The sequence below is a fragment of the Panthera tigris genome, chromosome C2, assembly GCF_018350195.1.
Source record: "Panthera tigris isolate Pti1 chromosome C2, P.tigris_Pti1_mat1.1, whole genome shotgun sequence".
Classification (NCBI taxonomy): Eukaryota; Metazoa; Chordata; class Mammalia; order Carnivora; family Felidae; genus Panthera; species Panthera tigris.
Window position 1 is genome coordinate 121,260,068 of NC_056668.1, and position 15,155 is coordinate 121,275,222.

The 15,155-nt window shown below is 51.7% G+C and overlaps 1 protein-coding gene across 1 annotated transcript in view; it reads right to left on the reverse strand.

Moving 5' to 3' along the window:
• Positions 1-638: 638 nt before the first annotated feature.
• SPSB4 (splA/ryanodine receptor domain and SOCS box containing 4) overlaps positions 639-15,155 on the reverse strand; it is a 64,892-nt gene continuing 50,375 nt past the window's right edge. The window contains exon 2 of the mRNA XM_007086391.3: positions 639-1,987. Within this exon, the coding sequence (XP_007086453.2) occupies positions 1,860-1,987 (128 nt within the window). The 3' untranslated portion in view covers positions 639-1,859. The remainder of the gene's footprint in view (positions 1,988-15,155) is intronic.

Sequence of the window (15,155 nt, forward strand, 5' to 3'; positions counted from 1 at the left end):
TCCGTAACATCTGTAAACATCTCCCCTGGAGGGACAGATCTGCCTGTGCTCTAGGTCCTCAGAGGTTGGCACCGTGCATGTTGGTGGCCTGTACTGCTGCGTGAATGCTGTGCCCGTCCTGGCCCAGACCTTGTCTTGAACTGGCTCCTGACCTGCTGGCAGCTCCAAGCCTGTCTCGGCTGCACACTCACCCTTCAGCCGTTTGCACCACTCCTCGATGATGACATGCACATCCAAAGTCACATCCAGTTCCACCTCTGGGTCCAGTTTGAAACTGTTATCCCATAGGGTTCACCCTACTTGACCCTTGCTCCTTGCAGAGCCCACCCTTGGACACCCCCACCCCGGCATCGTCCAACCTGTTTTCCCACCGTGGTGACTAGCTTTGTGGGGACCCAGGCCCCAGACACATTCGTTCTTCCGGGGCAGGCCTTTGTAAAGTGACTCGGGTTTGGGCTCAAGTGGGAACGACAAGACGGAAGACGTGAGAAGAGCCTGGAGAGGGGTTCCCACTTCTGCCTTATGAGGGTCTGGGAACACACCAGCCAGGCTGATGAAGGACGCCCTCCCACGCCTCCCCACACAGCACTTAGTAAACAGCGGAAGGACTGAACAACACACTTTATTAGAAACGCTCCTCATTCATCAGTCAAATTCACATTAAAGTCGGGGGAGGCGGTGCCGTCTGGGGCTCTGGGATCCCACTGCGGTGACAATTTCCAGTTATAACGGAGTCTGGACACAGCTCTGGGAGCGCACGAGAGATGCCCGACAAGGGTGGTGGCGGCATCCCCAGGAGAGGACCAGGCTCGGGACCCGCACCCCTACGGGTCCGGGGCCGCCCGTGCAGCCCCAAGCTGATAAATAAACAGCACATCGCACACACGCTTGAAACAGAAACAAACTCGTTCGTGTCTCCTAAAGTGAAAAAATAATTCGCTCAAATAAAGCTTTGTGACGGCTAGGTACATCCGAATGGACAGTTGCCTAGAGTCCCTCAGCACCCCAGGAAGGCTCCCCAGCCTGAGGCCATCATCCACTCGGGTGTCACAATGCCCCCACTTCCCCCATTAGCACCTTTGGACTACATACTGCCCTCACCACATTCCTCTTTTAAAATGCCACCAGATGTAAGATAATAATAATCAAGGCTACACTCTGTCCCCGGGGTGAATTAGTCAGACTCAGCTTCCCGAAGAGAGGTGCCCGGGGTAGCCAGGGAACTGTGGGTCAGCGGTGGGGACAGAGGGCACGTGAAAGGGTAAGTAAACAATGTGCAAAGAGGTAAGCTGGAAGGGGTCTACACACGGCTTTGTCCACTTGCCAATTCTGTCATCAGGCATCCCTGGGTAACAGTCTTTCAAAGGAGCACAAAGTCCCAAGGTGTCAAGAGAGCGTCGGCGCCAAGCTGCTTTCGTCCTTCATCATTCCGCTGCACTTTCCTCCCCGAGCTGGCCAGTCTTCCCCGGCCCTGTCTGCACCCAGGCACACCACAGCGAGCCTCCCGCCCAAATGTTTCATTCATTCTCGTGAATAAGGAGACACGCTCTCTGATTAATACCGGGGCCGCTGTGTCTTCTTGGTCGGGGGGCAGGATCTCCGCTGGGCGCAGGCTCCGGGCTCCTCATGGCTCCCAAGGAGGCGCCTGACTTAGGAGGGCTGCCTCCAGGGTGGCAAATACTGTTGGCAAGGGACATTTCACTTTCAACGTTGGGAACGCATCCTGGTCCTTTCCAAGAACGGAGTGTCCTGGCGCTCTGGGGCGAGGAGGAGGACGCCTTCCTGAATGTACTGTGTGACCGTGAAATGACAGGCCCAGGCCCTGCTGTGTGTGGGTCCCCCACTGCTGCTCCTCAGCCTCACTGGTACTGCAGATAGTTTTTGAGAGATTGAGGCAGGGGCAGGGCGCCGATGTCCCGTAGGCGCTGGCGGCCCAGGGCCAAGCGGATGGATCTCCGGCACAGGTCCATCAGCGGCAGGGGCTCAGCTGCAACGAGAGGAAAGTGGATTAGTCTTGCCGCTGCCTTCACACACCTGCTCACCCCTGCCTACCATCTGCCCACCACAGGCGCACCTGCTCCTCTGATCTGGCCTCCAGGTCTGGGACTCCTCCTCCGGGAAGGCTTCTTCAGTTATACTAGCTGGAGGCTTAGAGCAGGGGTTTTCAAACTGTGGGAAGCAACTGATTAAAGAATCCTGAAACCGGGGCACCTGGGTGGCTCAGTTAGACTAAAGAATCCCGAAACCGGGGTGCCTGGGTGGCTCAGTTGGTTAAGTGTCGGACTTCGGCTCAGGTCATAACCTCACAGCTCATGAGTTCAAGCCCCGCCTCGGGTTCCGTGCTGGCAGCTTGAAGCCTGGAGCCTGCTTCAGATCCTGTGTCTCCCTCTCTCTCTCTGCCCCTCCACCGCTCACTCTCTGTCTCTCTCAAAAATAAGTAAACATTAAAAAAAAAAAAAAAAAAAAAGAGGGGCGCCTGGGTGGCTCAGTCAGTTAAGCCTCTGACTTCTGTTCAGGTCATGATCTCACAGTTGGTGAGTTGGAGCCTGGCTGCGGACTCTGTGCTGACAGCTCAGAGCCTGGAGTCTGTTTCGGATTCTGTCTTCTTCTCTCTCTGCCCCTACCCCTCTCACACTCTGTCTCTCTCTCCCACTCAAGAATAAAAATAAATAAATAAATAAACAAAAAGAATTCTGAAATCAATTCATTGGATGGTGACCAGCAATTTAAAAAAATAATTAAAAAACAAAACAAAACAAAACAAAGAAGAAAGACAAGAAAGAGAAAATGGAGAGCAATGACCATAGCAAGAGTAAGTATTCCACGAAAGCTGTTTCTCTGATATGCATGTTCCGTGTGTCTCAATGGAAAAAATACTTCTCTCTGCAGGTCCCGATAAAAATGAAAGCCTCTGACCTAGGAGGGGATCTGCAGTGGGCTTCCTCTTAGAAACAGGTTAGGCTTGGGGAGGCTGTTTGAAATTCCGTTGAACCCTCAAACTTCTCCTGTAGCACCTTTTGATAATCAGCAGAGGGATGTATTTTCTTCTAATATCCAGTTCTGGGAAAATTCATGAATTAAAATTCATAACCCATAGAACATCTGGATGTGGGACCAAGTTTAACTAGTTTTATTGCACATATTTATTAAGCTCTTATTCTCTTCCAGGCCCTCTGATTGGACCTAGGTATACAGAGATAACTAAACCAAGTCCAGAGGCAGTCCTGGAAGTAGAGAAGGGCTCAGGGCTGGAGTTTAAGCAGGTGAATACTTGTAACAGAGTGTAATAGATGCAATGATTCCTAAGTGCACAAGGGGCAGAAACTGGGCAGTTCCTATGGAAGAATTGTTTGAAAGGTTCAAAGAGAGGATTACTGAAAAGGTTTTGAAGGATGAATAGGAGTTTTATGTCACGTTAGGGAGGGGAGTATTCTAGGCCGAGAGAGCAGGCAAAGGCACAGAGGCATAAAACAGCCTAGAAGGTCTGGAGGGAGAGGAATGGTGCTGGTCAGCTGGGTCAGGAATGAGAGGATGGTGGTAACATGTTGTCTCATATGGCTTGTATAGGGCTAGTTTCCCCAAGCTGATGGTAACACATTAGAGGCCTAATGCTGCATCTTTTTTTTTTTTTTAAGGTTTTTGTTTTTGTTTTTGTTTTTGAGAGAGAGAGAGAGTAGGGGAGGGGAGAGAGAGATAGAAAGGAAGACAGAGAGAATCCCAAGCAGGCTCTGCGCTGTCAGCACAGAGCCCGGTGTGAGGCTCATGACCCCAGCCGAAATCAAGAGTCGGACACTTAACCAATGGAGCCCCCAGGCGCCCCCTGAAGCTGCGTCTGAACGCTTTTTTGGTAACAGAACAAGTGACAGTTTAAAAGCATCTATAATGTGCTAAGATGTCATAAAACTGTAAGTAGTGAATACTAACACAAGAGTTGTGATAGGAATAATATAAGGGATGGGAAAGAGGTCAAGAGTGTGTTTTGGAGGAATTTTCATTTACGAGAGCTGCGGAGTTAATATGGAGAGCCATTTGAGTTAAAGCAGGACGTGGCCGGTGCACTGGAAGCCACACACCGGAGTGTCCCCAGCTCTCCTTCACTCGAGACGAGGCTGTGCTGTGTGGCATATCCATGGGGAGTATTGGTGGCTTTAAACATTCTTGCCTCTGTATCCTCTTTTGACCCTCATACGAACACTCATGTTGGCCAGGGAGGCCTGGCCTCCTGTTTTTCAGGCCCAGAAAGCAGATCAGTCACCGTCAGTCACATGGTCACACAGTCACCATGCCTAGACCCACACCCGACACCTCTCTTGAGGCGTTCCCATAGCTACACCCTGGTACCCAGCTCTCCTTCTCCCTGTCCTCCCATCTGGTTCTGATCCAAGCTTTGCGCTGCTCCCCAAATCATGCCTCTGTGAACACCCCCTCCCAAATCCCAATCCTCCTATCTAGTTATAGTTACTTTAAGTTGTTTATTTATATCTTTTTTTATTTGAGTATAGCTGACACTCAATGTCACATTAGTTTCAGGTTAACTGTAGTCACTCTTTACTGAAGACTTATGTGCTCACGTGCTGTGGGGAACTGCTCACGTGAATGTATTATCAAACTCATATCACAACAACCTTTTGGGGTAGAAGTTATTATAACTATTACTATTACCCTCATTTTATTATTTTTTAAGGTTTTTTTTTTTAGCTTATTTATTTTGAGAAAGAGATAGTGTGAGTGGGGGAGGGACCGAGAGAGAGAGGAGGGACAGAGGATCCCAAGCAGGCTCTGCAGTGTCAATGCAGAGCCCAATGCCAAGCTCAAACTCACAAAACCATGAGATTGTGACCTGAGCTGAAGCCAAGAGTCAGATGCTTAACCGACTGAGCCACCCAGGCACCCCATCCCCATTTTAAGGAGGAGGAAACTGAAACACAAAGAGGGTAAGTCACTTGCCCAAGGACATATGGCCGGTAAGGGCCCAAGCCAGGAGCCGGTCCCCACTCGTGGCAGAGCCCACGTGGGCCCTGTGCACAAGGTGTCCTGACCAGAAGTGCACTCCTCCTCCACTTAGACAAACGTGGCAAGGGTTTTCAATTCCATTCCTCGTCACAAGCAGCCTGTGAACTTCTTAAAGGACATGACCCGACTCACCTGTCCTAGGATCTACAGCCCTCAGTCTGCACACAGGGGGATGGCCCGGAAATTGTCTGTTCAATGAACAAATTGATGTTCTGCCTTGGGGCATGTCCTCTATAGGTGTTTTAAGCTATTGGAATAAATTGCTCTTACCCGGAAGCATGTCTGCCTTAGCTCCCCCATGCTCCTGTAAATCCTCCCCCGACCCAACAGGGCAGTTTTCAATTCAGGTGGGGATTTAATAGTGGTGGGGATTCAGTGAGCTGGAAAGTGTAACGCACTTAGCATGATAACACAGAGTAGGTGTTTAACACGTGCCATTTCTAGCTATCTCCTCCCCACCCGTGCGTTTGTTTGGTTGCCCTTGGTGAGGATAAGCTTGGGGAGGGCTGTTAACAAGGTAGGTTTTGGCTCTGAGGGGAGAGGGGCTGGCACTTTGCATCAGGAAAATTCTGAGCTGTTAATGTCTGATAATCATGCCAGAGCTTGAAAGCTTCCTTAAATATTTTAAAGCTCTAGGCACACATCAGGTCCTCAATGCCCAAAATGCTAAGCCTTGTCAAGCAAACCCAATGCCCTGTGTGTTCCCTGCCTAGTTAGGGGCTGAGGAGGAGGAAAGAACTCTGTTTATCCTCATTCCTCTGTGGTCTTTGAAATCAGTCCAGAGCCCAACTCCAAAGGAAGTGAGAAAGGGGGCTGGGGCTGGAGTTCAGGGCACATCTTTAGCTCTGAATAGGAAATAAAAATCATCTCTGCTAATTTCTGAGCGACCTGTAAACTGAAGGCTGCACAGCAATGCCAGAGTGCACAGAGCAAGGCCTTGCTGCAGCCGTGGAACTTCCAGCACTTCAGGGATGCCCAGTGTTGGCTGGGCCCACCCTCCAACTCCTCTCTCTGACTCCCCTTGGCTTTGGAAGCCTTCGGAGAACTACCACATGCCGAGGCTTGGAAATGATCAACCAGGTGGGAAGAGAAACACAGAATCTTTCAGCACAGGAGCCATTTTCAGAAATGTTTTCCAACCAAAACGACAATTGAAAAGGAGTCATTGTTCACAAAAGCACATATGCAAGTGGCCAATAAGTATGTGAAAAAGTGCTCAACTTTATGAATCGCCAGGAAGTGCAAACTGACACTATAATGTGACTCTGCTGTCTGCCAGCCAGAATGGCCAAAATGGAAACAAGGCAATAGCAAGTGCAGACGAGGATGTGGGACAACTGGAGCTCTCATGACACTGAGAGCATGTAAGCTGGCACAACTGGTTCGGAAAACTAAAGCTGAGCCTGTGGCCTGCAGATTTCCTTCCAGTGTGCACCAGTGTGCTAAATGCAGGTACACGAATGCTCATAGACGCATTATTGGTTTTTAAAATTTATTTTGAGACAGAGACAGAGAGCGAGCAGGGGAGGGGCAGAGAGAGAGGGGGAGAGAGAGAAATCCCAAGCAGGCTCTGCACTGTCAGCACAGAACCTGATGCGAGGATCAAACCCACAAACTGTGAGATAACAACCTGAGACGAAGTCAAGAATCAGACGTTTAACCCACTGAGCCACCCAGATGCCCCAGAAGCAGTATCTGTAAGAGCGCAAATCTGGAAACAATTCTACTGTCCACCAACAGTGGAATGTAAGTGTAAATTGTGTATCTTCACATAGCACGACCCTAACCAGCCATGAGAAGGAGGACCCACAATTATATGCAAAAACACGGATGAATCACAAACATAATTTTGAGTGAAAGAAAAGTACATTTTGTGTGACTTCACCTATAAAGTTCCCAAAACAAGATGATGACATTAGGGCAGTGGTGATACTGGGCAGGGGGCGATTAGGCAGGAGGAGGGGCGCCTGAGTGGCTCAGTCGGCTAAGCAGCTAGGCAGCTAAGTGTCAGACTTCAGCTGAGGTCATGATCTCATGGTTTGTGAGTTCGAGCCCCGCGTCGGGCTCTGTGCTGACAGCTCAGAGCCTGGAACCTGCTTTGGATTCTGTGTCTCCCTCTCTCTCTACCTCTCCCTGGCTCACACTCTGTTTCTCTCTCAAAAGTAAATAAATATTAAAAAAAAAAAAAAACAGGAGGGACAGGAGGAAGCTGGGGGACAGGTATTGTCCTGCTCTTTGAGTTCTGGTTGTACCCGTGTGTTCAGTTTATAGAAACCATCCAGCTTTGTCACCTGAGATTTGCATGCTTTCTGCATATTTATACATCAAAAATGCATTTGCATTAAGAAAAATAAAAGGTCACTGACTGAGTGGGGAGTGCCTCCACTCCATGGTTGGGGGGTGTGGACACAAGCCAGACGTCTTCCCAGCGGCTTCAATGGGGCCAAGTGAGGAGAGGAAGCTGGTTCGGAACCCCGTCTCCTGCTCCCACCACCAGTGGGCCAGGCAGTTGGCTCACCTTCTCGGGACCACATTTTTCTCATCTGTAAAGTGGGGACAGCAACACTTCCAGCCACGTGTCGTGACGATAGTATGCCACAGCATGCTCCTTGCCTTAAAGACATTCTCTCTATGGTAGGTCTTATTTCAGGCCATCAGCCCAAGAGGCACCATTAAAAATAGTAACAATTTACTTATTGTGTTTCTAAAAATGCCTCAGTACATGGTCCTAATTGACAATGCTCTGCTCTTGATGAAGATTTATTGAAGCTGGGGCTGCATGTCTGGTTCCACGCTAAAAATATCACAAGGCAATCATTTCCAAGGTTCTGTGGTGACCTGAATTCTTCCGTAACTCTCTACCAACCCCTTGTACAACCCCAAGTAAGCCACAGAACTTCTCAGGGACTCTGTTTTGCTGTCAACAAAGTGGGGAAGTTAGATCATCTGGCTTAGAGAGTCCATATCTGTGATGGAAACGGTGAATGGTGGAGATTTCACACAGGGATTGGTGGCTTAAGCAGCTTCCCTGGGCCCCTTGAGGTCTCCTCTGCTCGCAGTAGAAGATGCCAAGATGTGAGTCCTACCCTACATCCATCCCTACGTTGATATTTTGAAAAAAGATCAACAGTTTAAGGTGAGGAGATGAAATTCTTTTGCAACAGCTATAGACAGTGGTCAGCAGATAGGGGAAGGTTTGAGCGCCAGCCTTGAAACCTGAACTTCAGTACACGTGGGTACTGTTTGTTTTCGGGAAAAGAAATGAGAAGACACGCAGATGGGCAATCACATACATGCTCTATGTGCCTGACACCGTGCTAATCACTCATCCGTAGACTATGGTTTTGGTGTCAGAAGACTCAGAGAATTCCCTGCATGCCTCTGGGCCTCCCCTCATGCTGCTCCTTCAGCTGTCAGAACCCCCGCCCGCCTGCCAGAAGCCTGCCTCCTCTATAGGACCCCAACTATGTGTCACCTCCTCGCCAATGGCGTGGCTTCTCTGCCTTCTGTGTCTATACCTGTCAAGTGTCGCTCCACTTAATTACACAAATGGACAAATATGTCATTACGCATTCACTTCTAAAATATATGGCATCCCTGTACCAACCGGCCCCATCATGCTCTGCAGGGACCTCAGCTCATATCTAGAAAGCATTTGGAATCTGGAGTTTTCTCTTAGCAAGCTTCACTGTTTCCCCAGCAAAAAGTGTTGTGACTGCAGCTGGGACATAAGCAGCGTTTTCTGATGAACTCTGTCCCAACAAGCGTCACTGGCACAGATGGTCCCCACAGCACAGGTGGGGCCCGCGTTTTTCCCCCGGGATAGAGAGCGAGCGAGCCCCTTCACGAGCATGGGAATGCTGCACAACAGAACAGTCCTAAATAATGCATGGCCTTCCCTAGCAACACTGCGGAGCAGGGATGTGGGAAACTTCCAGAGGGGAGAATCCGGAACAGAGTGTGCTAGGAAACACCACCTGAACTGTGTGAGGCTGTGCCTGAGGCGGCAGCCTGGACCCCTGGCTTCTACCTCTCCCGCCCATGTCTCTCGAAAGGGCAGAGGAGATGTGCACCTGTGTGCACGTGTGTGTTTAAAGGGTCTGACAACAGTACTGGAAAGCAAGACAGGCAGTCAGCAGCCTAGACGTTCGGATAAATTCTGGGAAGACAGGGACAGGACGGTGGAAAGATCAAGCAGAGAACTGGCAGCCCTGTGCACCAGGGGTGGACACGGCTCTCACCAAAGGAGCCCTGGAGAAGCCCCAAGCTCCAGCAACAGAGGGCAAGACATGGGCTTTCATCAGGGTAATCCCTTGGAGAACTACAAGCTCAGCATCTGGGACAGCTGAAGCCTCGGCTCGCTCTCTGCAGGAGACAGACAGCCTCGGGGAAGCTCCTGGTCAGCGCTGCGGTCAAACAGAGATGCCGAGTGGAGCACGAGCCAGCCCTTCTCCACCGCAGAGGGCATGCTGGCCGGGGGGAGACGCTTCCATCTGGATGAAGCGCCCGCGGGTCTGGCCCGCCCAGCTCCCTGACCCAGTCCTCTCCAGAAAGGTGGGTCCAGAAAGACAGCGCTCCCATCGCAGGGGAACTGCACTGCTATGGAGCGAAAAGCAGCTACACTTCAGATTCTGAAAGAGGAGCCTCTGCCCACCCAGTCTGATTGTTACTCAAGGAGGTGCTCCTGCAGAATGAAAACGTGCTCCAAGAAACAGGATGGCACGAGTTTCCAGGGAAAGGAGAGAGGAAATGGAACGTGCATGTGAAGGAAGGTGGAGTGATGGGCATGAAGAGCCGTTAGATCTCCTGCCTGTGGCCGTCGCTTCTCTCAAGTGCCATCCTCCCCGTGACGCTCTCTGCCTCCTCACCTCTGGCCCCAAACCTCAGCCAATCTTCCACTGTGCTCTCTGGAACTGCAGCTTTGTACACAGAAAATGGCACCCCTGACTTCCCCAGGAGCTCCCCCCACCTCCTGCCTGAAGGGCCCGTAACATTCTCTCCCAGAGTCCACGGCCCCTCGGCCTTCCCTGGGGGCCATCTGTGCCCGCAGGCCCAGGAGGCGGGCAGACTCCTTGCACATCTGAAGTTCCACACCTGCCATTCGCTTGTGAGAATTCCCAGCTCCTCTTTGCACCCCTTGGCTCTGACCCTTGCTTCTTTCATCCACTGACCTCTGGCCCCTTGTTTGTCAGGGTGCTGGCCCGGCCTCCCAGGTCCCCTCTCCGCCCACACCTGCTGCCTCCACCTCTGACGCAGTCCTCCACAGGCACAACCCTCTCATCACTCAGGCTCCTGCTTCTGGACCACCTCGTGCTTGGGACACTCCCCTCCACCCAGTGCCCACCCCTGGGTCATGCCACGGAGCTCAGCCACATTCCCTAAATGCCCATTTCAGCACCCCAGTCTCTGACCACTCTGATCAGCTTCCCCCACTGTGGCCACAGGACCCTCTCCTTTTTTGCTCAACCCATCAGCATTCTTTTCTTTCACCTTCCTCCTCACCCCAGCTGAATGATTCACCATCCCCAGCGACAGCGACAAAGGATGGGGGGGCAGACGGGTGGGATGGGTAGCCACTAAGTGGCCGGGGGCGCAGGGCTGGAGACTGAGAACGTACAGGGAGCTAGAAGCCCCTTGAGCTCGGTTCATCTCTGTTCAGGTCCATTTCAGGGCCCCCTTGCCCTGAACCTGCTGCACAGCTGAGTGAAAAGTGGCTGAGCAGCTGGCAGCCCTGGGCTGTGGTGGGCCTCGGCCACCAGCTGGCAGGGTGGCTTCGCCTTCCTCCTTAGGGTCTCAGCCTCTATCAGCGTGGCAAGTGGTTTGGCAAGAAGGCTCAGGGTCCCTTCCACAGCTGACACTTGGCAGAACGGAAATCAGATTTAATCCTGGCAGCGGAGGGACTCTGACTGAACCCAATCAAATTAGGCTTCAATGTACATGAAAAAGTGAACGGCAAGGCTTCTGTGAGATAAATGTTAGATGAGCCTTGGAGATCTAGGGCCGTGGCTCTCATGCTAGCACAGGCAAGGTGGGCTTCCTGGGGGAGGTGGTACTGAGCCATACTCTGCTGTGTTATCAAAGGCAGGGCTGGGTGCTCGGAGGCCGCACTCAGGCTTACCAAGTGAGACTCATGTTAGCCACAGGCTCACATTAGCACTGCCGAAGGAATGAAGACTCTTGGTGACCTGAGTCCTTCATCTGAGGGCCTTCTATCCATGGGTGCTCTCTGCTCTCTTGGCCCGGATCTAGCAGAGCTGGGGTTGCCTGCCCACTCACTCTGCCGCTGTGCCCAGGCCCCGCCAAAGCCAGTGGGTGGGTGTCGGCTGCTGCCTTCACCCCACTGTGAGGAAGAATGAATGGCTCCAGGCAGGTGCTGGGGGACTCGGGCCTCTCTGGGGATTTGTGGCCTCAGCCCTGTTGAGCTGCCTCAGCCCCTAAGCGGTTGCAGGCTGAAGAAGCCTCTGCGTGTTTAGGCTGTGGGGGGGACTGGGGAGACGGAAAGAAGATCCCGTCACTTGCCCAGCCTCTTGAGAGCCTGGCAGGGGTGTGGGGAGCAGTGCTGGAGAGAAATCCTAGCTCGGCTTCCGTCCTCCTACAGGGCCAAGATCAGTCTCTGTTGACAGCAAACTTGAAATTTCCCTGAATGATGTAAGATCTCTTCGCTGGCCCATTCTGCAGATGGGGAAATCAAAGCATGAGGACATCACTGTTATTATTTTTTTTTAACGTTTATTTATTTTTGAGACAGAGAGAGACAGAGCATGAATGGGGGAGGGGCAGAGAGAGGGAGACACAGAATCGGAAGCAGGCTCCAGGCTCCGAGCCATCAGCCCAGAGCCCGACGCGGGGCTCAAACTCACAGACCGAGAGATCGTGACCTGAGCTGAAGTCGGACGCTTAAGTCAACTGAGCCACCCAGGCGCCCCAGGACATCACTGTTATAATCAAAGTCTTCTTAAGAGGGCTTGGAGGGACACCAGAGGCCCAGTGTCATTTTGTGGACTTTGAGGATAAAGTCTTGTCCCTCTAATGCCACGATGAAATCACAGATGCAGGCACTCATCATACTTCTACTTCTAAACTTGCTTTGCAGGACCTGAGCAGGGAGCTGGGCACACAGGGGCTCCCGGGGCTACAGATGGGACAGGGAGATGAGAATGAATGGTGGCAGCCCAGCTGGGTTTGTGTTTAAGAGCAGGAATTGTAAGGGGGGTTGTGAGAGCCAGGAAGAGGGGCACCTAGCCCAGCCTGGGATTATCCAGGATGGCTTCCTGGAGGAGGCTGCAAGTAAGAGAAGTTTCAGAAGATGAATAAGAGTTAGCTTTACTGCTGGGTGAGGATGCCTATTGGCTCCAAAGCCATCTCTCTAAGATGCGTTCAAGGAATCTCGTTTGTGTAAGTAACATTGGGAAAAGTTCACAGTTTTCTCAAATGACACTTTGAGGAAACAAAAACCAGCTGTTGAAGATCTAGTCTGTTAAAAGAAAAAGTCAGCGCCCTCACTTTACTGGGAGTAGAGGCTGTACCCTCGATCTTAGCCAAGTGTCCATGAGGGTGCCCAGGCGAGTCCCAGGAGTGAATGTACACTGAGATGGTGTGTGCCTCACTCTTCAAATGAAGACATTTCCAGAAAGGCACATGTCCCTTTCCATTCTCATGTCCCTGAATTCTGACTGGAATGATCAGTGGTGGTGTTCCTGGAGCCTGAGGAACATTTCATTTTGGAGGGGAAACTAAAATGACTATTGACCTCAACTCGACAGGTACTTAGCCCCTGCTATTACCTGAGTTGGGGACAGCGTCACACCAGCCTCTACATCAGCCCCAGTCTGGGACCCTCGTGAGCCATCCATGGCCCAGGAGCATCAGCTTCAGCCGGGAGCCTGCTGGGAATGCGGGAGCTCCGGCCTACCCTGAACAGCTGCATCAGGCCCAGCAATTTCACAAGGTCCCCAGTGATTCCAACACAACAGTCTACAGGCCCGCTCCATGGGGCTGCTCCACACACATCCCAACACCCAGCAGAGAACCCACGTATCTCCCCCGGCCCATTTTCCTCACCACTGTGCTTCTCTGGTGGGATCCCTGTCCTAGGGGCCATGTCTCAGGCTCCTAAGCCCTCCTCTGCCCTCCAAATTGGCCCCACCAGCAAGCCCTGCCATGCCCACCTTCTAAACACCTCGGATCCATCCTGACATTCTGTCTTCGCGACCAGCCCTCTGGTCACCTCCTGACCCCGCCATGAAAAGCAGCCTCCCGAGCGTCCCCCTGCCTTTGCCCTCTCCCCATCTAGTATAGCTTCCTCTCTCTGCTGGGTGAGCCTGTCCCCCAAATACTTTCCCCAGCAGAGGCCTGTGAGTGGTTCTCATCATTATGGTGACTCGCCTGAGGAGTTCATGGGACAACCCCTGTTGGAAATATTCTGTCCTGCGGCCAGACATCACCGTCTAACTTTCCGTTTGGGAAGTGTGGTTTCCCTACCCCCGACCTGTGATAAATCCCTGACCACCCCGAATTCCCCTAGAATCACTTCCTGTTGGTGGTGTTCTCTTCACCCCTGTAGATGCTGGGCTCCCACAGGTAGGGACTGGCTCCTATCCTTGCTGCCCAGCCCTTAAGGCTCTGCTCTGCACACGGTGGGTGCTCGGTTCCCGGGACCAAGGAGGCAGCTGCGATGAGCCTCATCTTTACAAAGGAAGTGGTATCCCAGCTCCTCTGGTGCAAGAAACAGAGTTTTAAAAAGTAGCCCTTTTACATTGCCCTAAGCTGGCTGAAGAACCCTCCAGCAAGGTCCCACCGGCGGACAGAATTAGCAACACATTGAGCCAGTTCCTCAGTCTGGTGGAGGGATGTTCCTGACTCAGCCGAAAAATTTCCCAGAATATCTGGCTGTTTTCAACTTGGGGCTTGCCCTGGGGAGCTGCACGATGGCTGGACACCCTGGCTTTGGATGAGGACAGCCCCTGGCCATGCGGGGAGAGCCTCAGGGAGGTGGGGGGGAGGGCTCTGGCTGTGATACACCCTGCACCATGGATCGTCCTATGTCCCCAGAAGTCTTCCCTGCTACTGCAGTCCTGGGAACAGCTTGGTTGCCCCTACAGATGCTGAAAGAAACACATCCAGCATGGGATGACCACATAAGAGAGCACAACGGTCCTTCGGAGACAGTTGGTGCAGGTCCCATCCAGGGCAGTGCTGGGGCCCTCAGGGGTGGGTCCCCCTTTCTCATGGTGTGTCCCCTTCTAAAGGAGAAGAATGAGGGGTGTGGGGGCAGCAGGACTTGCCGACCACGTAGCAAAACTTACTTAAAGCCATAACAATGAATACAGTGTGGTATTCGAACAGATAAACTAGAAAAGTTCAAGAACAACTAAAACTAAATAAGCCATTGTTTACACTTATGTCTATAAGTGAAAAATCTAGGGGCACCTGGGTGGCTCAGTCGGTTAAGTGTCTGAGTTCAGCTCAGGTCATGATCTCGAGGTCCATGGGTTTGAGCCCCACAGCGGGCTCTGTGCTGACAGCTCAGAGCCTGGAGCCTGCTTCGGATTCTGTGTCTCCCTCTCTCTCTGCCCCTCCCCTACTCATGCTCTGTCTCTCTCCACCTCTCAAAAATGAATAAATGTTTAAAAATAATTTAAAAAGCAGTACGTGAAAAATCTATAAGGAATAATAAACACAAAATTCAGAGAAGTGCAGGTTGGCAGGGATGAACCACGGATGTGCACGGGGGTATCCAACTGCAAATGTTCTAGTCCTTGGGTTGGGGATGGATTCACGGGAACATTAAATTATAAGGAAGTAAATACATAAAGAAGCAAGTTAGAATGAAAGAGGGCTATGCATGGCTCTGATGGCAGTATATCACAACTAAGGATTGTGTTTAATCCAATTCTCTGTATCAGAGGTTCGGTCAAAAACAAAAAAAGAGAAAGAGCAAAAGTGAGTGAGACAAGTCATGGACTGGCCTCTATCTGGCCAGAAGCTTGGCCAGAAGACAATTTATAGCTGAATTCGAGCTGATGAGTAATAACGGAGTCACCCTCGCCTGCCGAGAACTTAGAGCTGCTTAGGAAAAGGTGCCGCTGGAAGGAGACACAGCCCAGGCCTGGAGCTGAATTCTGGCTTTAAGCGGCCAGCTG